General features: G+C 34.4%; 1 protein-coding gene and 1 long non-coding RNA gene across 2 annotated transcripts; both read left to right on the top strand.

Annotated features, from left to right (window-relative positions):
* Window positions 1-3,746: 3,746 nt before the first annotated feature.
* LOC112785127 (uncharacterized) lies at window positions 3,747-6,551 on the top strand. The gene is made up of 4 exons (XR_003194159.3): window positions 3,747-3,974; window positions 4,058-4,114; window positions 4,200-4,257; window positions 6,225-6,551. It is a non-coding gene; the product is annotated as an uncharacterized lncRNA (long non-coding RNA).
* Window positions 6,552-17,268: 10,717 nt separating this feature from the next.
* LOC112782728 (putative calcium-transporting ATPase 13, plasma membrane-type) lies at window positions 17,269-20,875 on the top strand. The gene has a single exon (XM_025825278.3). It carries the CDS (start codon window positions 17,702-17,704, stop codon window positions 20,732-20,734), a length of 3,033 nt encoding a protein of 1,010 aa, XP_025681063.1. The 5' UTR covers window positions 17,269-17,701; the 3' UTR covers window positions 20,735-20,875.
* The last annotated feature ends 875 nt before the right edge of the window (window positions 20,876-21,750 follow it).

Genomic DNA, 21,750 nt, shown 5'->3' with positions numbered 1-21,750 from the left:
ATATCAATATATCTCATATATCCAACTTCATTAACAATTTTCCAACTATATTACCAATAAATCAACATCAATATCACATTTATCAACATAATCCACTACTCAACTTCACAAATCATGCATCCTCAACATATCACTATTAATCATCATTATCAACTCAAAATTCATCATCAATCATTATCATACAATTGCACCCAATAACTCATCAACCATTCAAAATCCAATCCTATCCTATGGGTCACTAGCCTAAGTGTCCATGAATATTATATACTACATAAAGGAAATCGAAATCATACCTTGGCCGATTCCCAATATGAACCAAATGAGCTTTCAACCAAAATCCAACCACCAAAGTAGTTCCAACAAGCACCAACAAGCTCCAAACTCACAATAATCAAGCTATATGCATATAAACCACCATAAAATCAACCTAGGGCTCAACATAAATCAAATTTCACAAGAGTTTAGTATATCTTACCTCTCCCAACAGATTTGATGGCTAAGATCCAAGGCTAAGTAAGGATTAAAGTAAACCTAAACATCCAAAATCACAAAACCCATTTAACCCAAACCCTAACAAAACCCAAAATTTTGGAGAGCATAACTGGAAGGATTTAGAGCTTACCTATAGAGTTTCTTGGGTGAGTTTTGTAGAGCTCATCACAAGGAATGCGTAGCCGCTGACGGCACGCAAATCAGAGCTCTAGAACTCAAGATATGATCTTGGGAAGATGGAGGTGGTTAGGGTTTTCTTCTTCCTCTCCTCCCTCTCTCAAATCTGAAGTGTGAGTGTTTATGGAGGCTAGGGTTCATTAAATGAACCTTTATATATGTTGGACTTGGGCCCAACTTGGGTCCGGTTCAACCCGTTAGCGTTTTTAGCCCGTTTGGCCCAACTTCGGGCCGAAATTTTAAAATTAACGCCCGATTTTCTATTTCTAATGTTTTTCTAAGGTTTTTTACTGTCTCAACTTTTTCTCGCGCAGCACCGGGCAGATTTGAACTGGTTCAACTGTCAGTTCACGGTTTTTCACAGTTCTTCGCAGGAAACACATTTTCTGACTCAGAAAGACCCATTGAGTCCTAAAATAACCTTTAAGTCCTCAAATTCTTATTCTAACTTTTTGGAATCTAATTTGGGGCAATATAATCACTTAATTAACCGGTTAATTAATTGCGGTTCTTACAACATCACTCTACCTGTAACACTCTATCACCCTAAGCCTTATCTCTAGCCGTAAAGCAAAGGGTAACAAAGTGTTATGATAGTTCTAAAGCTTATATATTAATATGTATAGAAGAAAGTAATAATACTAGAAGCCTGATGAAGAAAGAAAGCTTAAAAACAGAGATACAAAGCACGTAACGTTCACACGAACTAACTACAAGCGTAAAGGTGCAAGAGATAACATAATACATATAGAAATCAAGATAAGTGTATATATGATATACAAAAGAAAACTAGTCACAGCCTGTGAAATTTAGGCCGGCTAGCTCAAACAGAAATATAATAGAGTTTTTGAAATAAAACAGCAACATCCTAACTCTCAAAGTAAGCCTCTAACACAATTAATGCAATATACAAAAGAGAGAGTATAACTACATCAAAATAACCAAAAGACCAACCGATAGAAGAGATCCTCTGCTCCGTCACCGTCTCACAAACTCACCGAGGTGGGTTGCGACCTGCATCTGAGAAATAATAACAACATATGGTATGAGAACCGGGGGTGCTCAGTATAGTAACAGTGCCCAATAGATAAGATATAAGGTTCCTGGACGCCAAAGGCAATCCTATAACTTCACACTGATACAAGATTCAAATTTAAAGAAATATATAACTTAAACCAATAATAGGGCAAACTAACTTAAGGGATTTCTAACTAACATAAACATCGCTGTCCCACAGCCTTCACCAATCTATCATCCATGCGATCCTATCACCACTGCCTACCGAACCTCCTCAATCCTAGCAGAAAACACAAGTAATGCACGCAAGTAAAACACAAGTAATATACATTTACAGCAAGTATTCAAGAAGCAAGTAAGTATATTATACATTTAGGCACAAGATGTAAGTAAGCAAAGTAAACAAACATATAGAAGATACACATGATGAAACCTGTCCTATTGGCCGTGATATCACTTATCGGTTCAACTACCAACCCGACACATCCCCTCAAGATGTAGCCTTTCGGTCACGAATAATTGGTACCCTAGGGATATAGTGCCCGGCACACTCTCCAAGGATATAGTGCTCGGCACACTCTTGCGACCCGAAAGAATGCGAACAGAATACTCAGCCTCAAACCTCACATCTCAACGTAAGCGGAATTAACCATCGTCCTTACGGCGGCACCGCAACCTCGACAAGCGGGATTAACCACCGTCCTTGCCAAGCGCATAGCGACTCATCAATCTCAATATATCAATAATATAGAATCAATCTCAGTGATCACTGCTCATAGCACAAGTTCATTATTACTCATATCATCACAATCATTCATTTTCAAGTCTCAAACTCATCATCAGTTCTCAATATATTATCATCTCAACTCTCCGCCAATCCACTCAAGTCATTCCATCCACAGAACTTCCCAAACCTAAGTCTCCATCTTCTAAATTCAAACAGAAATTATCTAGTCTAAGTTACCAATCCATCCTCACTAGCCTCAAAGTCTAATTACTAGTTAGGAGTCTTAAACAACATTTAAAGAAGTTTAGAAAGCTAGAGAACCATTTGAAATTGCAAGAAGATAAGTTTTCAGCAAAATACGGGTCATGCGTACGCACGCCCCTGTCCGCCTACGCATGGGTTGGAAAAAGGTAGGGTCGCGTACGCATGCTCCATTTGCGTATGCGAGTCCTTAAAACAGCAAGGGAGACTCGCGTCGAGTGCAACATGCCACATACACATACCTGTAAGAGTGTCATTTCCGAGTACACATGCATGTGCCACGTACGCAAGGGTGCTTTGTAACGGCCTAGCTTTTAGCCTCGAAGAAACAACGGTTTTTCGGGATCAAACGGAGATTTTTGGAATTTTTAGGAATTTTAGTGCATATAAGCACCTCTGCTGCACAGGTACTGTGTCATCAAGCTGCTGAGTCAACAGCTTGACTGCACGAGACACCTCTCCTGATCTAAGTAAGCACGTCGTGAAAAGTTGCGTTTTTTAGCCACTTTGAGTCCGAATTTCAAAATTCTGATTTCCGTGGTTAGTCTCTATGTGACGAGCTGGTCTCGAATTTTGAGAGAAAAATTATATTAATATAATATTCATATATTATTATTTTATTTGGAATATTATATTATTATTTCCTTTGCTGTGGTTAATGTTCATCTATGTTTAGTAATATAATAACTGAGCTAGAAATTTACCGGTAATGGATAATACCGGCATTCCTAGATGAACTTAGCAATGCTAATGCTTCATCATATATCTTTTATTCTCATGATTATCATGTTACTAGTATCATTTATACTAGTAAAGCTCATGCTTATCCTTTAGTAGTGTAATATGATGTATCTAGTTTTAGTAATTATCTCCAAAATGATATTTTATTATTAAACTCTGATGAGTCAGCACCCAGTGACATGTGGCTCTCCCAGAGTTAGCCACCACATGTTTCCTTTCTTTCTCTACAAGCAAAGCTTTCTTAAGGAAAAAGTAAGAAACACTTGTATTCTAATACATCTAGCTTTAGTAATTATCCTTTCTTGAGATGTTTTTACACCAAACTTTAGGATAATGCTTATCCTAACCCACGGTCTCCTAGGCATCATCATTACTATCATTTTTCTTCCTAAACAAGCTAGAATTCCATGAGAGAAAACCAAGACAACTTCCATGAACACCTGAGCTTCAATCTCCGTTCTTTCTCAAACTAAAACCTCTATCAAAAATCTAATCCGACCAAAGTATTCATCTCTTCCTCCTCTTCATTTCTATGCCAATCTTCAAAGAGTAAATCAAGGTATGATGGCTGCTCCTCCTCCTTGAAGTTTCAGCCATGGTGGAAACTCAAGCTGATGATGTTTTCTTCATGTTTTCTCTTAGGATCTCTTGTTCAACCACCATAGGCTCTAAGTAAACGTGATTTCTAGCTGCTTTAAGGTGAGAATAACCTTCTTTTCATCATCATGAAGCTTCAGCCTTCATGGTTCATATGGTTCTAAATTTGTTTTTGATGTTAAAATAGGCGTAAAAGTGCTTTTGGAAGCTTGTTTTTGGCTCAACTTTTGGCAGCAGCAAAGGAGGTAAGGTTTGGTAAATTAATCAATGATTGGCTGTGTTCTTGAAGTGTTAAATCATATCTTGTTGCTGAGGCTTGATTTTGAGTGTTTCTGTGATGGTTTGATCATAAGATCTTGTTGTTTAATGCTTGAAAATCATGTTTTTGATGGTTCTGAAGTTGTTGTTATTGTTGCTGGAAAACGTGGCTTTCCAGCCATGAAATTCATGATATTTGATGTGTTTTTGATGTGTATTTGATGGCTGAAATGTTGCTCTTTGGTTTGGTCAAAATCAGGTAAAAATCAGTTACTGAAAAGTTTGAAAAACTGGTTGAAAATCAAGCTGAAATCTGATGAACTTTTGGAAAAATATTTTTGGTCTTTGAAGGACAAGAAAAACGTTGGTTTTGATGATTTTGGGGTCAAATTATAATTATTAAAAAGTTTAGGGTTAAAAGTTAATTAAAGAAAAGTTAAAGGGCCAAAGTGCAAATATTAAAAGTTAAGGGGTCAAAATGCAATTTCCAAAAAATTCAGGGGTCAAAATGTAATTTTAAAAGTTGAATAAAATATTATTATTTTAATATTAAAATAATAAAATATTATTTTATTGTTAATATTATTTTATTAATAATATTATTTTATTAATAATAAAATATTGATAAAAAGACAGTTTTTCCTAAAAGTCTCAGGATGGAAGTTTTAAGTCTATAACTCCCTAATTCTCTTTATTAAACACCTAAGTGAAGGTATAAGATAAGATATCGAAGAATGTAAGGTAATGAAACAAGTTCTAAAAACTTGCAAACATGTTAGAAAGAAAGGGAGTTAAGAACTATATAGCAGTGTGCTGTTGTGATGTTGTGATGTATACAGAGAATTGTGAAATGAGATCACTGTGATGCTTGACTTATGATTGTGGAAAGATGAAAAATGATGATTTCTAAGTGATGGAAAGTATGGTTATATGTGACTTATGAGCCTTCGGGCGATGCTTGAGAACGGTTATGTAAGAATCTGCTGCAGAGAGGCAGTCAGATAAATGGTGGTGCGACCACTGAGAATGCTTTCCTGGGATACTTAGCTATAGTGCTGTTCTGTAAGTCAGAGGACTCTTACAGAGGTATCGAGAAAACACAACTAGCATATGCTCCTGTAAGTCAAAGGACTCTTACAGTGAGTGTTTGTGTGTGCTCTTGTAAGTCAAAGGACTCTTACAGTGAGTGTGTTGGGCAGACTAGCTCCGTCCTGCAAGTCAAAGGACTCTTGTAGTGGGTAGCTAGTGCCACTCTGCAAGTCAAAGGACTCTTGTGGTGGTTTGCCTTGCAAGTCAAAGGACTCTTGCGATGGGTATTGCCAACAGGAAAGCCTTACCTGGTCAAAGGGCTCTGGGTAATGTCGGGAGCGGGTCTATAACCGACAAATGAGCTCATTACCTGCAGTAGGACTAGACATGCATCATACTTGCTTGTGCATATTGTAATTGATTTTCCTATGTGAATAATTCTGTTTACTTGCTAATTGCTATACCTGATGTAACTGCTCTTGATTGTGCTTGAACCTCATTACTTGTGATTGTGATTGAAGTTGGTTGGGTTGTAGTGTATTGGTTGTGAATGAGCTATTTTGGCCTGAAGCCATGATTGATTATGTGATGGGCCAGAGGCCATGATTGACTTGAGTTATGGTTTAATGAGGTATGAAATATCAAGCTGGTTCAGCATAGACTTAATGAACCTATGTTTGGAACAGGTTGGTCATTCATACCATTAGGAAACTTTTAAGATTCTTTTATCTGAAAAGTGAGTTTTGATTTTTGGTTAATTAACTGATTTCTTTTAAAAAGGTTTTGCGTTTTTGATGGTTAAACCATTGATTTTCAAAGGACTTAGAAACTTGCAAGTGGACATTATAAATGAACTTAACTAATAACCCCGACCTTACTAAGAACTCCCCAGTTCTTACCCCTTCTCTCTCCCTTCTCCCTTCAGATGGAAGCATGAGTACCCTTCCGTAGTTCGCTGAAGACGCTCTACCTGACTTGAGTTTTGAAGACCTAGAATGTACTTTCCCTCACATTAGTAGTTTAGAGGGACTAGGTGAGTGAAGAGTCTAGGCTAGCCTGGGCGCCAGCTTATGGACTCCTTGAACAGGTCAGGGCCTGGGATGTTGTATGTATGTATAAGGTTATTATCTAGCTATATCTAGGGGTGTTCTAACTAAAGATCTATGATCTAATAAAGGCTGGATGACTGAATGACGTCAGTTGTTTGTGATGTATGAATTTATATAAATGTGTGTTTACTTTTGACTGCTTATCTTGTTGTTTCTTATGATATCATCTATGTATGTTCATGCCTGACAACTTAAATGTTTTGAAAAAATAATTTACCCCGCAAAATAACAACACTTCAACAACGAATCAGGCTCATATGATAAATAATAGATAATAATTAGGAAGACAAATTAGTAGCACTCAGTTTTCGGTACGATCTAGACATACTGAAAAGTGGGTCGTTACATGCTTGGTAGCAGTCAGTCCCCGCGTTGCGTGCAACAGTTCACGTACGCATGCCATAAAATCTTGGAAAATTTTAAAAGCTGCAGAATTCAGATTTCTGCACCGATCTTTGAACGCGCATAACTTTTTCGTTTTAAAATATTTTCCATCCGTTTTTTGAATGTTTTAAAGCTCTCGGACCCAACTTTCATTTAAATCAAGTTTCATCAAAATTGAGGATCCGAAACCAAATTATGCCTCATCAAATTTAGTAAAAATCAGTTTATGCAAAAATTTGCAAAACCTCTAGCTTTTAAAACTCACAATGCCAAATCAAGTTTTCCACAGCCCAAACAACCCCAATTCAACCCAAAAGCAATAATAAACCTTCTTCAACCGTTCCTTAATTATATGACTATCTAAACCATACAATTCTCTCTCAATTCTTTCAACAATTCTTCAAAACCATCAACCTCAACAATTCCAATCCAAACCTCAATCATACCTCATTCATACCATTCTAATCCATTATAATCATTATTTATCAACATACCATCATAAGCATGCTCCAAAACATACAATTTGTTCAATCTTCATCAAAATACATATACCACAAACACAATTCAATAAACCATTCATTTAATTCAATCCTATCCTAGGGTCCACTAGTCTAAGTTTCACGAAATATTGCATATTAAATAAAAAAAATCGAAACCATACCTTAGTCGATTCTCACGTAACTCAAAACACTGAAAAAGATCTCCAAACAAGTTCGTCAAGCTCCACCACCAAAAGTCCGACTCTAATTCCACCAACTTCACCCCAAACACAATAATTCAAGCTACATACATATAATTTACCATACGTTAATTCTAGGGCTCTAAATATACCAAATCACAAGGATTTCGAAGTTACTTACCTTATCCGACGGTATTGGGACAAAATCCAACAATAATCCAATGCTAGATCACCCATAAACAACCAAAATCACAAAATCTATTCAATAACTAAAGCCAAATTTTTGAAACTGTTATTGCTGAATAAAGAAGTGTGAAATTTGAGTTCTTACTAGCAATGCCTAGCTAGAAATGACGGGTTCGGCGAGAGCTACGCGTGGCCGCAAATGACATGCAAATCGGAGCACCGTAGCTCAAGTTATGAGCAATTAAAGAGAAGAGTGAATACTGTTTTTCTTCTTCTTCTCCTCTCAACTCATCACTCAGCTGCAATCCTCACTCTCTAAGTATTAATGTGGCTGAAATGGGTTCATTTAGTGTGTTATATACGTTAGACTTGGGCCCGATCCAACCGCGTAGCGTTTTAGGCTCGTTAGGCTCAACTTTGGGCAAAAACATTTAAGATTAGTGCCCGATTTTTAATTTTAAATACTTTCTTAAGTTTTTCTACCGTTTTTATCACTCTCACGCAGTACCGGACAAACTTAAGCTGGTACTGCCGGGTAATTTATCGGTACGCATTTTTACGCAATTTTTTGCAGAAAATTACATTTCTCCACTCGAAAAAATTCACTGAATTCAAATCTCACCTTTAAATTTTTAAATTAAGACTTATAAATTTTTAAATCTATTCTGGGCAATTAAATTGTTATTTCATTTTATTTTTAAACGGTTCTTGACCTAGACCTACCTTTATTTTGTTAGGTGGGGTAAAATTTTTCAACCACATGTTTGGTAGAGCAAGCAGATTCACCTTATTTATTGGCATATTTTAAACCGTTTACCACCTTAGATTTGGACAAAAAAAAAAAGAGTTAATTACCAATTCAGTATCTAAAAGGTTCAGCTGCAAAAAAAAATTTTTAAGGATGTGTTTGTTTTGAGGTATTGGGACAGAAATTGAGGGATTGAGATTTAGTATTATGGTTGTTGGTCCAAAGACTGGTACTAAAATTTCAGTCTCCGTTTTCAAAATTCCAGTATTTCAGTACCTTCAAAAAGTGGAGACATAGGAGACTGAAATTTTTGGAGATAGAGACTGAAATTCCAACTTTACCCTTTGTACAAATCAAATTAGGGCTTCATTCTTACTAGCCCCTCATTCTTTCATCTTCTCATTCTTTCTTCGAAGACCTCCAGTTGCAGCCTCTGCATCGCCAATGCTAGGACAGCCACCTCGTTGCCGCTGTCGTAGCTGCTGTCGTAGCCACTGCTAGGTAGGTGAGTCGCCATCGAAGTTCATCTCCTATCCCCTGTGTTCTCATCTTCTCAAATAAGGTAAAATGACAACGTTTTGTACCTACCAAGCTTGCACAGCATCCGTAAACAGAGGAGACCAGATCCGTTGAGAGAGAAACAGAGAAGACCAGCGAGACAGCTCCGAGATGGTGGTGATGGTGGCGACGTAAACCCAGAGGTGCGCAAACAGCAGCAACAAGCCAACAACGCAACCCTCGAAAAAGACCTGGCGGCGCGATTGTGAACCGTGCGAGACTTGTAGACGCACCTTGTTCGTTCGGAATCTTTGGCGGTACTGTTGACGGCAGGAAAGATTGGAGGATTCTTTCCCTTCTCGGTTAAAATTTTAGGGGAGAGGAGAAAGGGACTGGATTGAGTTAGAATTGCATTTGATTACTGAAAAAAATGAAATTAGATTTGGGTTAAGGTTGTATTTTAAATTTAAAGGTATTTATGTAATTTTAAACATTTTTATTTCTACTTTTATTTCAAATCAAACATAATACTGAGACTTTTCAATCTCTATCTCTTAATTTTAGTCTCTCTTTTAAACACTACCTAAAAAAATATTATCAACAAAATAATTTTTGAATAATTTAAAAATACGACAAATATTTATTTCCTTCTTTAGTTTCCACTTTCCACATCCAGCATGGCGTTGGTTGTTACGTGGATGATGCAATGGATCATTTAAGAACACAAATATTACGATATCAAATACATTTCTTGTGTTGGCAAAAGACTTGGATCAGCATCTGCTAGAGAGAGCTTATTATACAAGCAATTAATTAAGGGACGAAGTTCCTATTGTAGTCGCATACCGAAGATATTCAACGATTTCCTCAATATTAATAGAGATACTGATCCATCTTATAGCGGATATAGTATTAATTATATCTGTCTTTGCATGCCCAGCTTAAAGATAAATACACAAAGGATAAGTGAACAACTGAACATAACATGCATATTATGTAATTCTTTTTAAGTAAATATGTGATATTATTTTAAAAAGTTTTAACCATGCATTAACTATGCATACATGATATATGTATATCATGATTGCTAATTTTCGTTGACTTATAGACACTTTGATGAAGAAAATATTTATAACTAAACTTGATTTATTTACATTTATAATAAATATAAATAGAAAAATAGAATAATGATTAATTATTTGTGATTATTTTCAATGTTCCAGAAAAATTTTGATTTTTTTATTATTTTGTGTCAAAATATTTGATTATTCTATTATAAAAAAAGTTTGATTATTGGTAGTTGATTATGTTATTAGAAAATATATGAAATATGTATAATATATACATAAATATATAATAATTAATTTTTTATTTTTATAAAGTATTTTTAATAAAAATAACTAATTTCAAATTTACGTTATTTCCCAAAGAAGTCTATAATAGTTCTCAATTTTCGCAAAATAAAAATTATATAATCGTTTCAAGATTACTGGGGCCTTCTTTGACTTTGGGATGCAATGCATGTGTGAAAGATGAAAGAACAGATAGCCACATAGAACTTTCATTAAAAGAAAAAAGGAGAGAACAAAAATAATATATATATCAATGCTTTAAGATCAGACCAGTATAATTTTTTTAATTAATAATTAATTATTAATATTTAAAAATATTAGCTAAAAATATAATACTGGACTATTTAGTTAAAGGTATTGAAATGTTAACCACAAATACTAATAACCAATATAATCTAAAATCGTTAATTTTTTCACATATATTTAAATATATATATAAAAAAAATTATTCATACATTAAAATTAGTCACTAATATATTTATATATAAATATATAATTTAATTTATTTTTAATGTATATTATATTTTAACATATATTTTATACTAGTGAGTAGTGACTGATTTTAATATATACACGCCTTATAATTGCATATAGAGATAACCCCTAATGATGAAGAAACTTCCAAGAGAGGCGAGGATGCCCGGGATATGATGCTTCAAAACACACGAAAGAATATATTATTTATGGACGAGTTCAAGCATTAGCCTATGTTATCCAAAGAAACGAATAACAACAACAAAAATTCCATTCATCACAATTTCAACATAAGTGGGTCCATTAATGTGGATGTAAGTCACCTTATGATTCAATAATTCATATATAAATAAATAAATCCCTTCTTCTATGCCATATCCCAATAACACGACTACAAGTAACTAAAACCCATCCTCAAAGCAAAGCAAAGGAGCACTAAAATTATATGCTCTTTAATAAAATAAATTCATATAATTGAGGTCTTTAATTGCAATTTGCAAGAAATTAAAGTACTCCGTAATGGATGCAGCAGGAGGAGGTGCAACAAATTTGAGAAACGTTTCATCTCCAACTCCGTACCTGTTTGGTGGCTTAGCATTCATGTTTGGACTCATTGCAATGGCATTGATGCTTCTAGCTTGTTCTTATCACAATCAACAACATTCTTCATCATCTACCGATAATACCTCGCCGGCAAAGACAACAACGGGAATGGAAGTGGAAGATTCGGAGCCTAAGATTGTTGTTATAATGGCTGGAGATAGCAACCCTACATACTTGGCCAAGCCTATGTCATCGTCCACATGTCACACTCAAGAATCCGTTTAGAGCAACATGTTTTCATCGATTGCAATTTGGATTGTCCCTGTGTGGCCGATAATCCGATACGAAAATTGCACAAATTACAGTATCGTGGCTACATGAAGATGTCTTTATACATCATTGCTATAGTACAACGATTCTCTTAGGAAATTAATTAGTAGGTGTAGCTAACTTAGAGTCAATTAATTGAAAAATAAGTTTATTAAAAAAAAATTATTATCTTAATTTTTTGAATTTTAAAATTAAAAATAAAAATTATTTTTTAATTAGTTAGCTCCAAATTGGTTACACCTTAGTTAGTTTTTTAGATTTTTTTATAATATAAATAATGAGTTATTGTATATACAAAGACGAATTCGAATCCTTATATTTATTTAAGTGGATGAGTGAACGGATTACATTTTCCTTTAAAATATACCGATGACAAAAACTATCTAACACACGGCCAAAGAAGTAGAATACAAAAGATGAAAAAATTGTATTGGACATATATTATTTTTTTATGTAAATTTTTTGTTATTTTTTAATTTAAATGTGATTTTTTAATTTGTATTATAAAATCAATGTGATTTTCGTACACACATGTAAATTAAATAATTGAAATGATTAGGAATGACAAAAGAAATTCATATTTGTAAATACCTATAAAGATTACCTGCAATGAAAATACTAACAGGATCATAAAATTCTCATAGAGACAAAAATTTGCCCCGCGAATAAATGGGGACGAGGTAGACATTAAGGTATTCGTCCTATGAAAATCAGCGAAATTTTAGTGAAAGTAAATTTATTGAAATACTCTTATATATATAAGTTATGTTAGTAATTCTAATTTATTTCATTTTAATTATATATTGAAATTTTTATGTGTAGTTATTATGTTAATTTGTGTTTATTTTAATATATTTGTTTGAATTGTATTAGATTTTATTATGGTTGTGTTAATTTTGTTTTAAAAAACTTAAAATTTAATATCCATGAATATCTGCAAGTATCCCTATCTCTCACGGAGATAAATAAACGACATTTTTTTTAATAAAAGAGCTCAACACAATAAAGTGGAGCGACAAACAAGGAATATTACGACATGAACAAATATGAAAAAAACTTACTTAATGTCATCTCCAACATAGTCATCAACAACAAAAAGGATCTAAATTACTCCATTCTCTAACACTGTTTAAAGATTTCTAAATAAACGACATTTTATTAAACGAAAACAAAAATAAAGAAAAATCCCATCTTTATAAAAACCCATGGCCATTCCTAGAAATAATAGCCTTTAGATGTTTTGGTTATGCTGGATACGGTGTAAAACATAATTGGTATATCACAAAATAAAACAGTAATAAAGATGAAGGGTTGAAATTTTTTTTTGTCGCCAACCCATTTTTACTTACAAAATCGTCCATAAGATTTAACTTAGTTTTAAAATCGTCTATTTTTACCAAATTTTAAATTTTTATTCCTAAAATACCCCTAACTAAAAAAAATAAAAAGAAAAAAGAAAAAAAAATGGGTTAAGGGGGAAAGGAATCACACTGTGGGGGGAGGGTTGGTTTAGGAAAGAAGAGCGGGAAGGGAAGGGGAAAGGTCATCGCCGCTGTTGCCGCTGCCGTTTCTTGTCGTTCGATCCTTGCCGCCGTCCCTGCTCCTCATCGTTCAGTCCTTGCCGCTGGATCTCCCGCGAGAGTGGACGTCGCGCGCCGCTCGCTGTTTCTGCTCCTTCTCCTCGTTCGGTCGTCGGTCATCGCTGCTCCTCGCCGGTCGCCGCTCTCCTCATCCTCCTCGCCGGTCACTCGCCGCTGTACTTCCTAGGGTTCCAATTCTTCTGTTTCTTCTATTAATTATATTGTTGAATTTTTTTATTTGTGGATTTGTTGATTTGTTGATGCTTCTGGTTGTTTCTACTTCTGGATCTTTTGTTGTTGTTGTTCTACTGATTCTATTATTCATTGTTGTTGTTATTCTTCTATTTCTGGTTGTTTTTATTGTTGTTCTTCTTCTGATTCTATTATTCATTGTTGTTGTTGTTCTTCTGCTTTTGGTTGTTGTTTCATTGTTGTTGTTTCTGCTTCTGTTTTAGGCTTTTAGCTTCTACTTAAGCTTTAGCTTCAACTTCAGCTTCTGGTTGATTTTGGAAAAGAAAGGGGAATGATATTTTCGTCCGAAACACGATTTTAAAACTAAATTAAATCTTAGAGATGATTTTGTAAGAAAAAAAGGTTGGGAATGAAAACTTTTCAGCCTCTACCTTATATACCAAAATCGTACTTAACCTTAAAGATGAACGAGGGTGAATGAAAAAAGAGGTTTTTTTCTTCGAAGTAAATAGTTTTTTATTTTTGATATATTAAGTTAATTCTATTCGACCTTTTTTAATTTTAAAAAGTAAATTATTCTTGTAATATGTCACATTATTATTAAATGAAATAGATTGACTTATAATGATCAACTTAAATTACTCAAACTCAATCCAACCGGAACATCAAAATCTCACTCATTATGCTTGAAGATAATGAACCGTAGCGCAGATGCACAGCGTACGGACCTCACGACCATAACATGGTTCGTGCTGGACAAACAATCAGAACACCCTGAATCGCGCGGTGACTTCACCATCTTACTCGATCACATTGTTCTTGGTTGCAATTTCCTCTGCTCTTTTGTTAACAAGGAAGTTTAATTTATTTTCTAATTCGCTCTCATTTCATTTCATGTAATTCCGTTTCATTTATTCTATTATATGATGATACTTTACACTTTGCACGCTGATCTTGCCAAACTGATTGGACTTGCTAGAGAGACTAATGTTTAGGCAATTATATATAAATTTTGTTGGATTTGCATTTTATTTTCATTTCAATTTTAATTTCATTTTATTTATGTTCTTTTGATGCCTTGAACACGAAAAAGTGAAGAGTATAAAAAACTTGATGTGATTTTCAACGAAGTCTTTATCAAGACATGATAAACAAACTAACTTTTTTTAATAATCCTAAGACATTTCATTATTCGAACTCGGAACACTTATTTAAGAAATCTAATGAGTTAACCACTAAACCAACTTAACTTAATTATATACTTATATTATAATATATAAATATTTTTTGTTGTGGTTTTTTTTTTTGTTGCCTTGTAGATAGGCCCAAACTAAAGACCAAACAAACCATATTCAACTACATTATTAACCCAAAAAACTACCTTCTCAACCCTGACAAAAAAAAACGTCTAAACCAAGTATTCCAAAAGCCCCAAAAAGATCAGAAATTTCATTTGCTTTTTTTTTTTCTTTTGAGCAGGTTTCCAGTTTTTGTTATTTATACATAATTTCTATACTTATCATCCAAAACTTTCTATATATTTTCAGAAAATATCTATTATTTAAAAGAACAAAAAGATAATAACTTTTAGAAAAATTAGTTTAAACTTCTTTATAGAAATATTTGTTGACCCAATATTTCTCCATGTTTTGACCTTTGCCCTTAAGTTTTAGGTGTATATGAAAAGCATATTTAAAGAAAAGTTATTCTCCATTTCTATTTTTCCCCCTTTAAACTAAAAAAAGAAATAGAAGATATTAGAACAGAAGTAAAGACAAACGCGGAATCCTGAGAAAACACAAAAAAGCAGAGGCTCCTTCTTCGTAACATCATCATCTCTTGCCGCCTCTACTTTCCGGAGAAGGCTAAGGCAAGTAAGCAACAAAAAGAAAGAAAAAACAAAATAAAGCAACTTAACAACGAGCATTCATATTCTCATTTTCGATCGACGTTCCTTCCTTCTTAATCAATAATTAGTTAATTACTACGAAGTTTCCCTAGCACTCACCATGTAACCATGTACCATACCGTACTTGGAATCCAAACATTTTTCTTTTGTTTTTTTGGTGACAAACATTTTTCTTTTGTTGCATACGGTATCTTTAAGTCGGACAGATAAAAAATTATTGGTTATAAATTTAAGTTTTATTAAGAGTTTGTTGTTAGTTAATAGATTATTATTTATAAAAAATAATATTTAAATTTTTGACATTTATTTAAATAGACGAATGAATTGTTTAAATTCAAATTACTTGAAAAAAATTTGTTCTTAAATTACAATAAAAAAAGTATCACCAATTAATTTAACACTCGATTAAGACTATCTAACTATCTGTGTCAAAATGATTCTTGTCAATATAAACAAATGGTATATATATTACAAAAAATTAATTATTGAATCAATAATTATATATTTATATATAAATATATATTTTTAATTTATTTTTAATATATATCATATATTTTAAATATATTCAAATAACTAATTAAATTACTTATTTTTTACCTACATATAACATAATTGGTCAAGATAATTGAATGTTGGATCTCTCTTGAGACTACTTGTTTCCAACCTTGCAACTAACTGCCTGGATAATTTTATGTGATGATCTGGCTAATAATAATATCTTGGGACATCATCATCATCAAAGTTTTGGTTGGGTGCGACACCAATAATAGCCTCCCAAAAGAGCACTTTTTATTTTTAATATGGAGAAAAGTATAAGGTGATACAATGTTATGGAGAATAAAAGTACTTTTTCTGCATGTGGTATTAGAGAGTTGAAATTGAATCGAAAAATTTAAAATAAGGAATTTGGACGATCCAATTAGAGAAAATCTACAAAAGAATATTTTTTTAATAAATTCGGGTCCGTTTTGATTAAAAAAAAATCTAACAACGGAAGATTCGTTTTCATTTTAAGAAAAAATTAAGAAAACAAAAATTGTAAACGAAAAATCCGTTTTCAGTTTAAGAAAAAAAAATGTAAATAGAGTCCGATTTAATTTTAAGAAAAAAAAAATCGGACGGCTCATGTACTTTTTAAACACGTTTTGAGTTTTGAGTCTTTATCACTTGTACTTGCCAATTCTCTTTTTAAGAATTTGTCGTACAATTTTGTGATAGAAATAGTGAAAAGACTAGGAAAGTAAAAGGAATAAATTTACATATCTACCAAGTGAAAAGATAAAATATTTTTTTGTCTTTTAAATTTGATAAAAATTTTAAAAACATTTATTAGTTTTATTTTATTTTAATTTTATTTTAAAAAATTTTAATTTACATTAAATATATCTTAACGACTAATTGTTCAAAAAATTTAAGATAAATTTAACAATAATTTTATAAAAACAACTCTCAATACAAGTAAATCAAATATAATTTTTATATATTATTATTATATTGATCTTAAATTTTTTAAAAATATAACTGTTCGAAATATATTTGATGTAAATAAAAAATTGTTTGTACAAAATTAAAACCAAATAAAATTTAGAAATATTTTTAAATTTTTTAACAAATTTTAGAACAAAAAAAATATACTTTATCCTTAAAAAAACAATGTTGTCAAATTTCTTAGATGTTCTATCTAATTTTGCATGTATTCATATATTCCGAAAGTAGCTACGTTAATTCATGAATTTATTTACAATTTTCGGAGTGATTGGAAATTCCCCTCGAAGAAAATAACAAGAAAAATAGATAGTCATATTAAAAATATTATTTTAATAATTATTATTGTGAAAGGAGGAGTACAGTTATTAATATCCACAGAAGTGATAAATATAAATATAATACACTATAGAAGAGTAGTAAAATATTACAAATTAAGCGTTTAGTTTAGAGTGTAATCCTTATATGGTATCTAATTTTCCTTGCAACAAGTTCAGTCTAAAGAGGAATTCTTAGTCGAACAGAAACCGAGAGCATATATAATTATATATACACACATGTATTTCATAATTCATAGTAATATAAACATCATAGCAACAGATTAAGCTTCGGCTATATAGTTCGTTTTTCATAATCGCTTAATGGTTAAGAAAATATAAAACATAATCTTCGTTTAAAGAAGACGTGTACGTGACGGTAGATGGTCAAACACAGAAAGAACACGCCATTGCATCTGCTTGGAAATGAGTCATCAGGTGACATATCTATAAAACCCAATTGTTTATGATCCAAATTTCATTAGCCATCACACACTAAACAAGTAAGCATTGGTAACAATAGTTTCATTCTTCAATTAATTCCTTGCCTTCTAGTATATACTGTATAGCCTTTGTTCTTTCGATTTCTCGTTGTTCTTGAATTTTACGGATTTGAATGAGTTTACTCACAAACATGGAGCGCATTGAGTCATTATTCAACGCACCAAACACCAAGAAAAAGTGGCACTCTGCTTTCTTAGTCATATATTGTTCTCGAGCCCTCGCGTCACACTTCACTCTCAACAACAAAACCAAACAAAGGAAAATCAATCCTTCTCCATCATTCACCGTCATTGATTTGAATCCGCAACAACCCTTCGCAATTGATCAAACCACCCTAACCACCATCGTCAAAGAAAAAGACCATGCTACCCTCAAGAAACACGGCGGCATTGAAGGCATAGCTAAATCCCTTGAAACCGACATCGAACATGGCATCAAAGGCGATGAAGACATGTCACGCAGACGCCACATATTCGGCTCCAACACTTACCCAAAGCCACGTTCTAAAAGCTTCGTTCATTTCGTATTGGAAGCTTTCAAAGATGTCACCATTCTCATCCTTTTGTGCTGCGCAGCGCTTTCTCTCGGCTTCGGAATCAAGCAACATGGACTCAAAGAAGGTTGGTACGACGGTGGAAGCATCTTCCTTGCTGTGTTCATTGTCATTTCTCTCTCTTCCATAAGCAATTTCAGACAGAATAGGCAGTTTGACAAATTGTCTCAGCTCAGCAACGATATACAAATCGATGTGGTGAGACTCGGAAGGCGGCAACAGGTTTCGATCTATGATATCGTCGTCGGCGACGTTGTTTGCTTGAAGATCGGCGATCAAGTCCCCGCCGACGGGCTATTCGTCGACGGACACTCGCTGCGAATCGACGAATCAAGCATGACTGGGGAGAGCGACCATGTGGAAGTTGGAAAGGTTCATAATCCGTTCTTGTTCTCCGGAACGAAAGTGGTTGACGGTTACGCGAAAATGATGGTTACTTCCGTTGGAATGAAGACTACATGGGGTCAAATGATGAGCTCGATTAGCCGCGACGTTAACGAGGAAACGCCGTTACAAGCTCGCCTTAACAAACTAACTTCATCAATCGGAAAGGTTGGTTTGGCAGTTGCTTTTCTTGTTCTTGTTGTTCTTCTTATCCGTTACTTCACGGGGAACACAAAAGATGAAAATGGAGTGAAAGAGTTCAACGGGAGCAAGACTAAGTTCAGTGATATAATGAACTCTGTCGTCGGAATTGTGGCTGATGCAGTCACCATTGTGGTTGTTGCAATCCCTGAAGGGTTGCCGTTGGCGGTTACGTTGACTTTGGCTTATTCCATGAAGAAAATGATGGCGGATAAAGCTATGGTGAGGAAGCTCTCAGCGTGTGAGACTATGGGTTCTGCTACAACTATTTGCACAGATAAAACAGGAACACTCACACTCAACGAAATGAGAGTCACAAAGTTTTGGATGGGATTAGAACCTGTGTTGGAGAATGCGTATTCATCGGTTGCGCCTTTTGTTCTTCAATTGATCCAGGAAGGAGTGGCTTTGAACACAACTGGTAGCGTTCACAAGTCGAAATCTGAATCCGATTTCGAGTTTTCCGGTAGTCCTACCGAGAAAGCGATCCTCTCTTGGGCGGTTTTGCAGTTGGATATGAAGATGGATGAATTGACGAAAGGATGCTCCATAATTCAGGTTGAGACCTTCAACTCGAAGAAGAAACGGAGCGGAGTTTTGTTGCGAAGGAAATCGGACAACACGGTGAATGTGCACTGGAAAGGCGCTGCTGAAATGGTACTGAAAATGTGTTCAAAATACTACGATGCTTCTGGAATTTTGAAAGATCTTGACAGCGAAATCATGATGAAATTCGAGAACATCATTCAAGGAATGGCAGCTAGTAGTCTTCGCTGTATCGCTTTTGCTCAAACGGAGGTTTCAGATTCAGAGATAGAGGTTGAAGACGGAGAGGGAAAAGCTATGGTGAAAGAAAATGGATTGACTCTACTAGGACTAGTCGGAATCAAGGATCCGTGCCGGCAGGGGGTGAAGAAGGCGGTGGAGTCTTGCCAGAACGCCGGAGTAAATGTGAAGATGATCACAGGGGACAATGTTTTCACTGCAAGAGCAATAGCAACAGAATGCGGCATACTGAGACAAAATCAAGACATGGCTGGCGCGGTGGTGGAAGGCGAGGAGTTTCGCAACTACACGCCGGAGGAAAGGTTAGAGAAAGTGGACAAAATATGCGTGATGGCGAGATCCTCGCCGTTCGACAAGCTCCTGATGGTAGAGTGCCTAAAACAGAAAGGTCACGTGGTTGCCGTGACAGGGGACGGCACGAACGACGCGCCGGCACTGAAGGAAGCTGACATTGGACTCTCCATGGGGATCCAAGGCACAGAGGTGGCGAAAGAGAGCTCTGATATTGTGATTTTAGACGACAATTTCGCCTCCGTCGTAACGGTTTTGAGGTGGGGAAGGTGTGTTTATAACAACATTCAGAAGTTCATACAGTTCCAATTGACCGTGAATGTTGCTGCACTTGCAATAAACTTCGTGGCGGCGGTGTCGGCCGGCGAAGTTCCTCTCACGGCAGTGCAACTTTTATGGGTGAATTTGATCATGGACACGTTGGGAGCATTGGCACTTGCAACGGAAAAGCCTACTTTGGAGTTAATGGAGAAACCGCCGGTTGGGAGAACAAAACCTCTCATAACAAACGTGATGTGGAGGAATCTTATGGCACAAGCTTTGTACCAAATTGCGGTTTTGTTGACTCTTCAGTTCAGAGGTGAGTCTATCTTTGGTGTTACTAAAGGGGTTAATGACACTCTGATTTTCAACACTTTTGTTATGTGTCAAGTTTTCAATGAGTTCAATGCAAGGAAATTGGAGAAGAGGAATGTTTTTAAGGGGTTACATAGGAGCAAGTTGTTCTTGGGGATTATTGGTGTGACAGTGGTACTCCAAGTTGTGATGGTTGAGTTTTTGAAGAAGTTTGCTGATACTGAGAGGCTGAATTGGGGGCAATGGGGTCTTTGCATTCTTCTTGGTGCTGCTTCTTGGCCAATTGGTTGGGTTGTGAAGATGATTCCAGTTCCAGAAAAGCCATTTCTTGATTTCCTGAGTATCAAGAAATGAACAAGAGATTTAGAAAGATGAGAACTAAATCATTATATCTATTTATTTATTTCATTTTATTATAGATTCTTTATTCTTTTAAATAAAGATTTCCTTGTATATCATTTGATTCTTTAATTAAAAAATTGGCATTTCATAGCATCAGTTTTGTCCGCCAAAATAATTTGCTTCGATAAATGGGTTGCAAAATGGTTTAATTTAACTCATTTTAGGATATATAACTCCTTGGAGCACGTTTTCTTCCTAAATAAAATAAAATTCATTTTCTATCATTCAGAAATTCTGACAAAAATTATGTAACGTTACTTTAACTAGTTTGAATAAAATATTCACATCGTACGCAAAGGAAAAAAATGGTTCTGTTCACAAAATAAACACCCATGCCTTAACTACATGTTCCATGGTAAGATCAAAGTATTAGAAATGTAAAAATAACTCGCAAATCACACCTCTCAAAGGTATTAAACAATATGATTCCATAAGCAGAGTTTCTCAACATTAGAACAGTCTACCGCTTATGGTGGGTGCATAAGTGGTGCATGGATCACATGGTGAAAGAGATTTTGCAAGCTACCTCAACTTGCAAATCTCAATTCTGTTGCATAACATAACCGAAAGATATTTTGGTTTCGTCTCTCAACTTCTCAAGAGATTATTAATTCCTCGTGGCAAATTACAAACTGCACAAGTTACTGAGAAAGGTTGATATCTATTATTTCCAATCACCTTACTCCTGTTCATCAGATTACATTTTCCTTATTCTGTTAATTCATATGCAAATATTTTGGTTAGGGAAACTGTTGCTTTATGCATAGCATCTAGTTTTAACCAAATAATCAAATACAGTTGCCTTTCATGTTTGCTAAATTGATGGAATATTCTAACCATGTTACGAGTATATAAAAAATCAACTACTAAATTAGTTATTGATATAAAAAATAAATTAAAATATTAAATAATATATATTTATATATAGATACATAATGAATAATTTGGTGATTTATTTTTTATTTACA

This window comes from Arachis hypogaea, chromosome 20 (assembly GCF_003086295.3).
Source record: "Arachis hypogaea cultivar Tifrunner chromosome 20, arahy.Tifrunner.gnm2.J5K5, whole genome shotgun sequence".
Lineage (NCBI taxonomy): Eukaryota > Viridiplantae > Streptophyta > Magnoliopsida > Fabales > Fabaceae > Arachis > Arachis hypogaea.
Note: the sequence above shows the minus strand (reverse complement) of the source record. Positions and strands in the feature narration are given on the sequence as shown.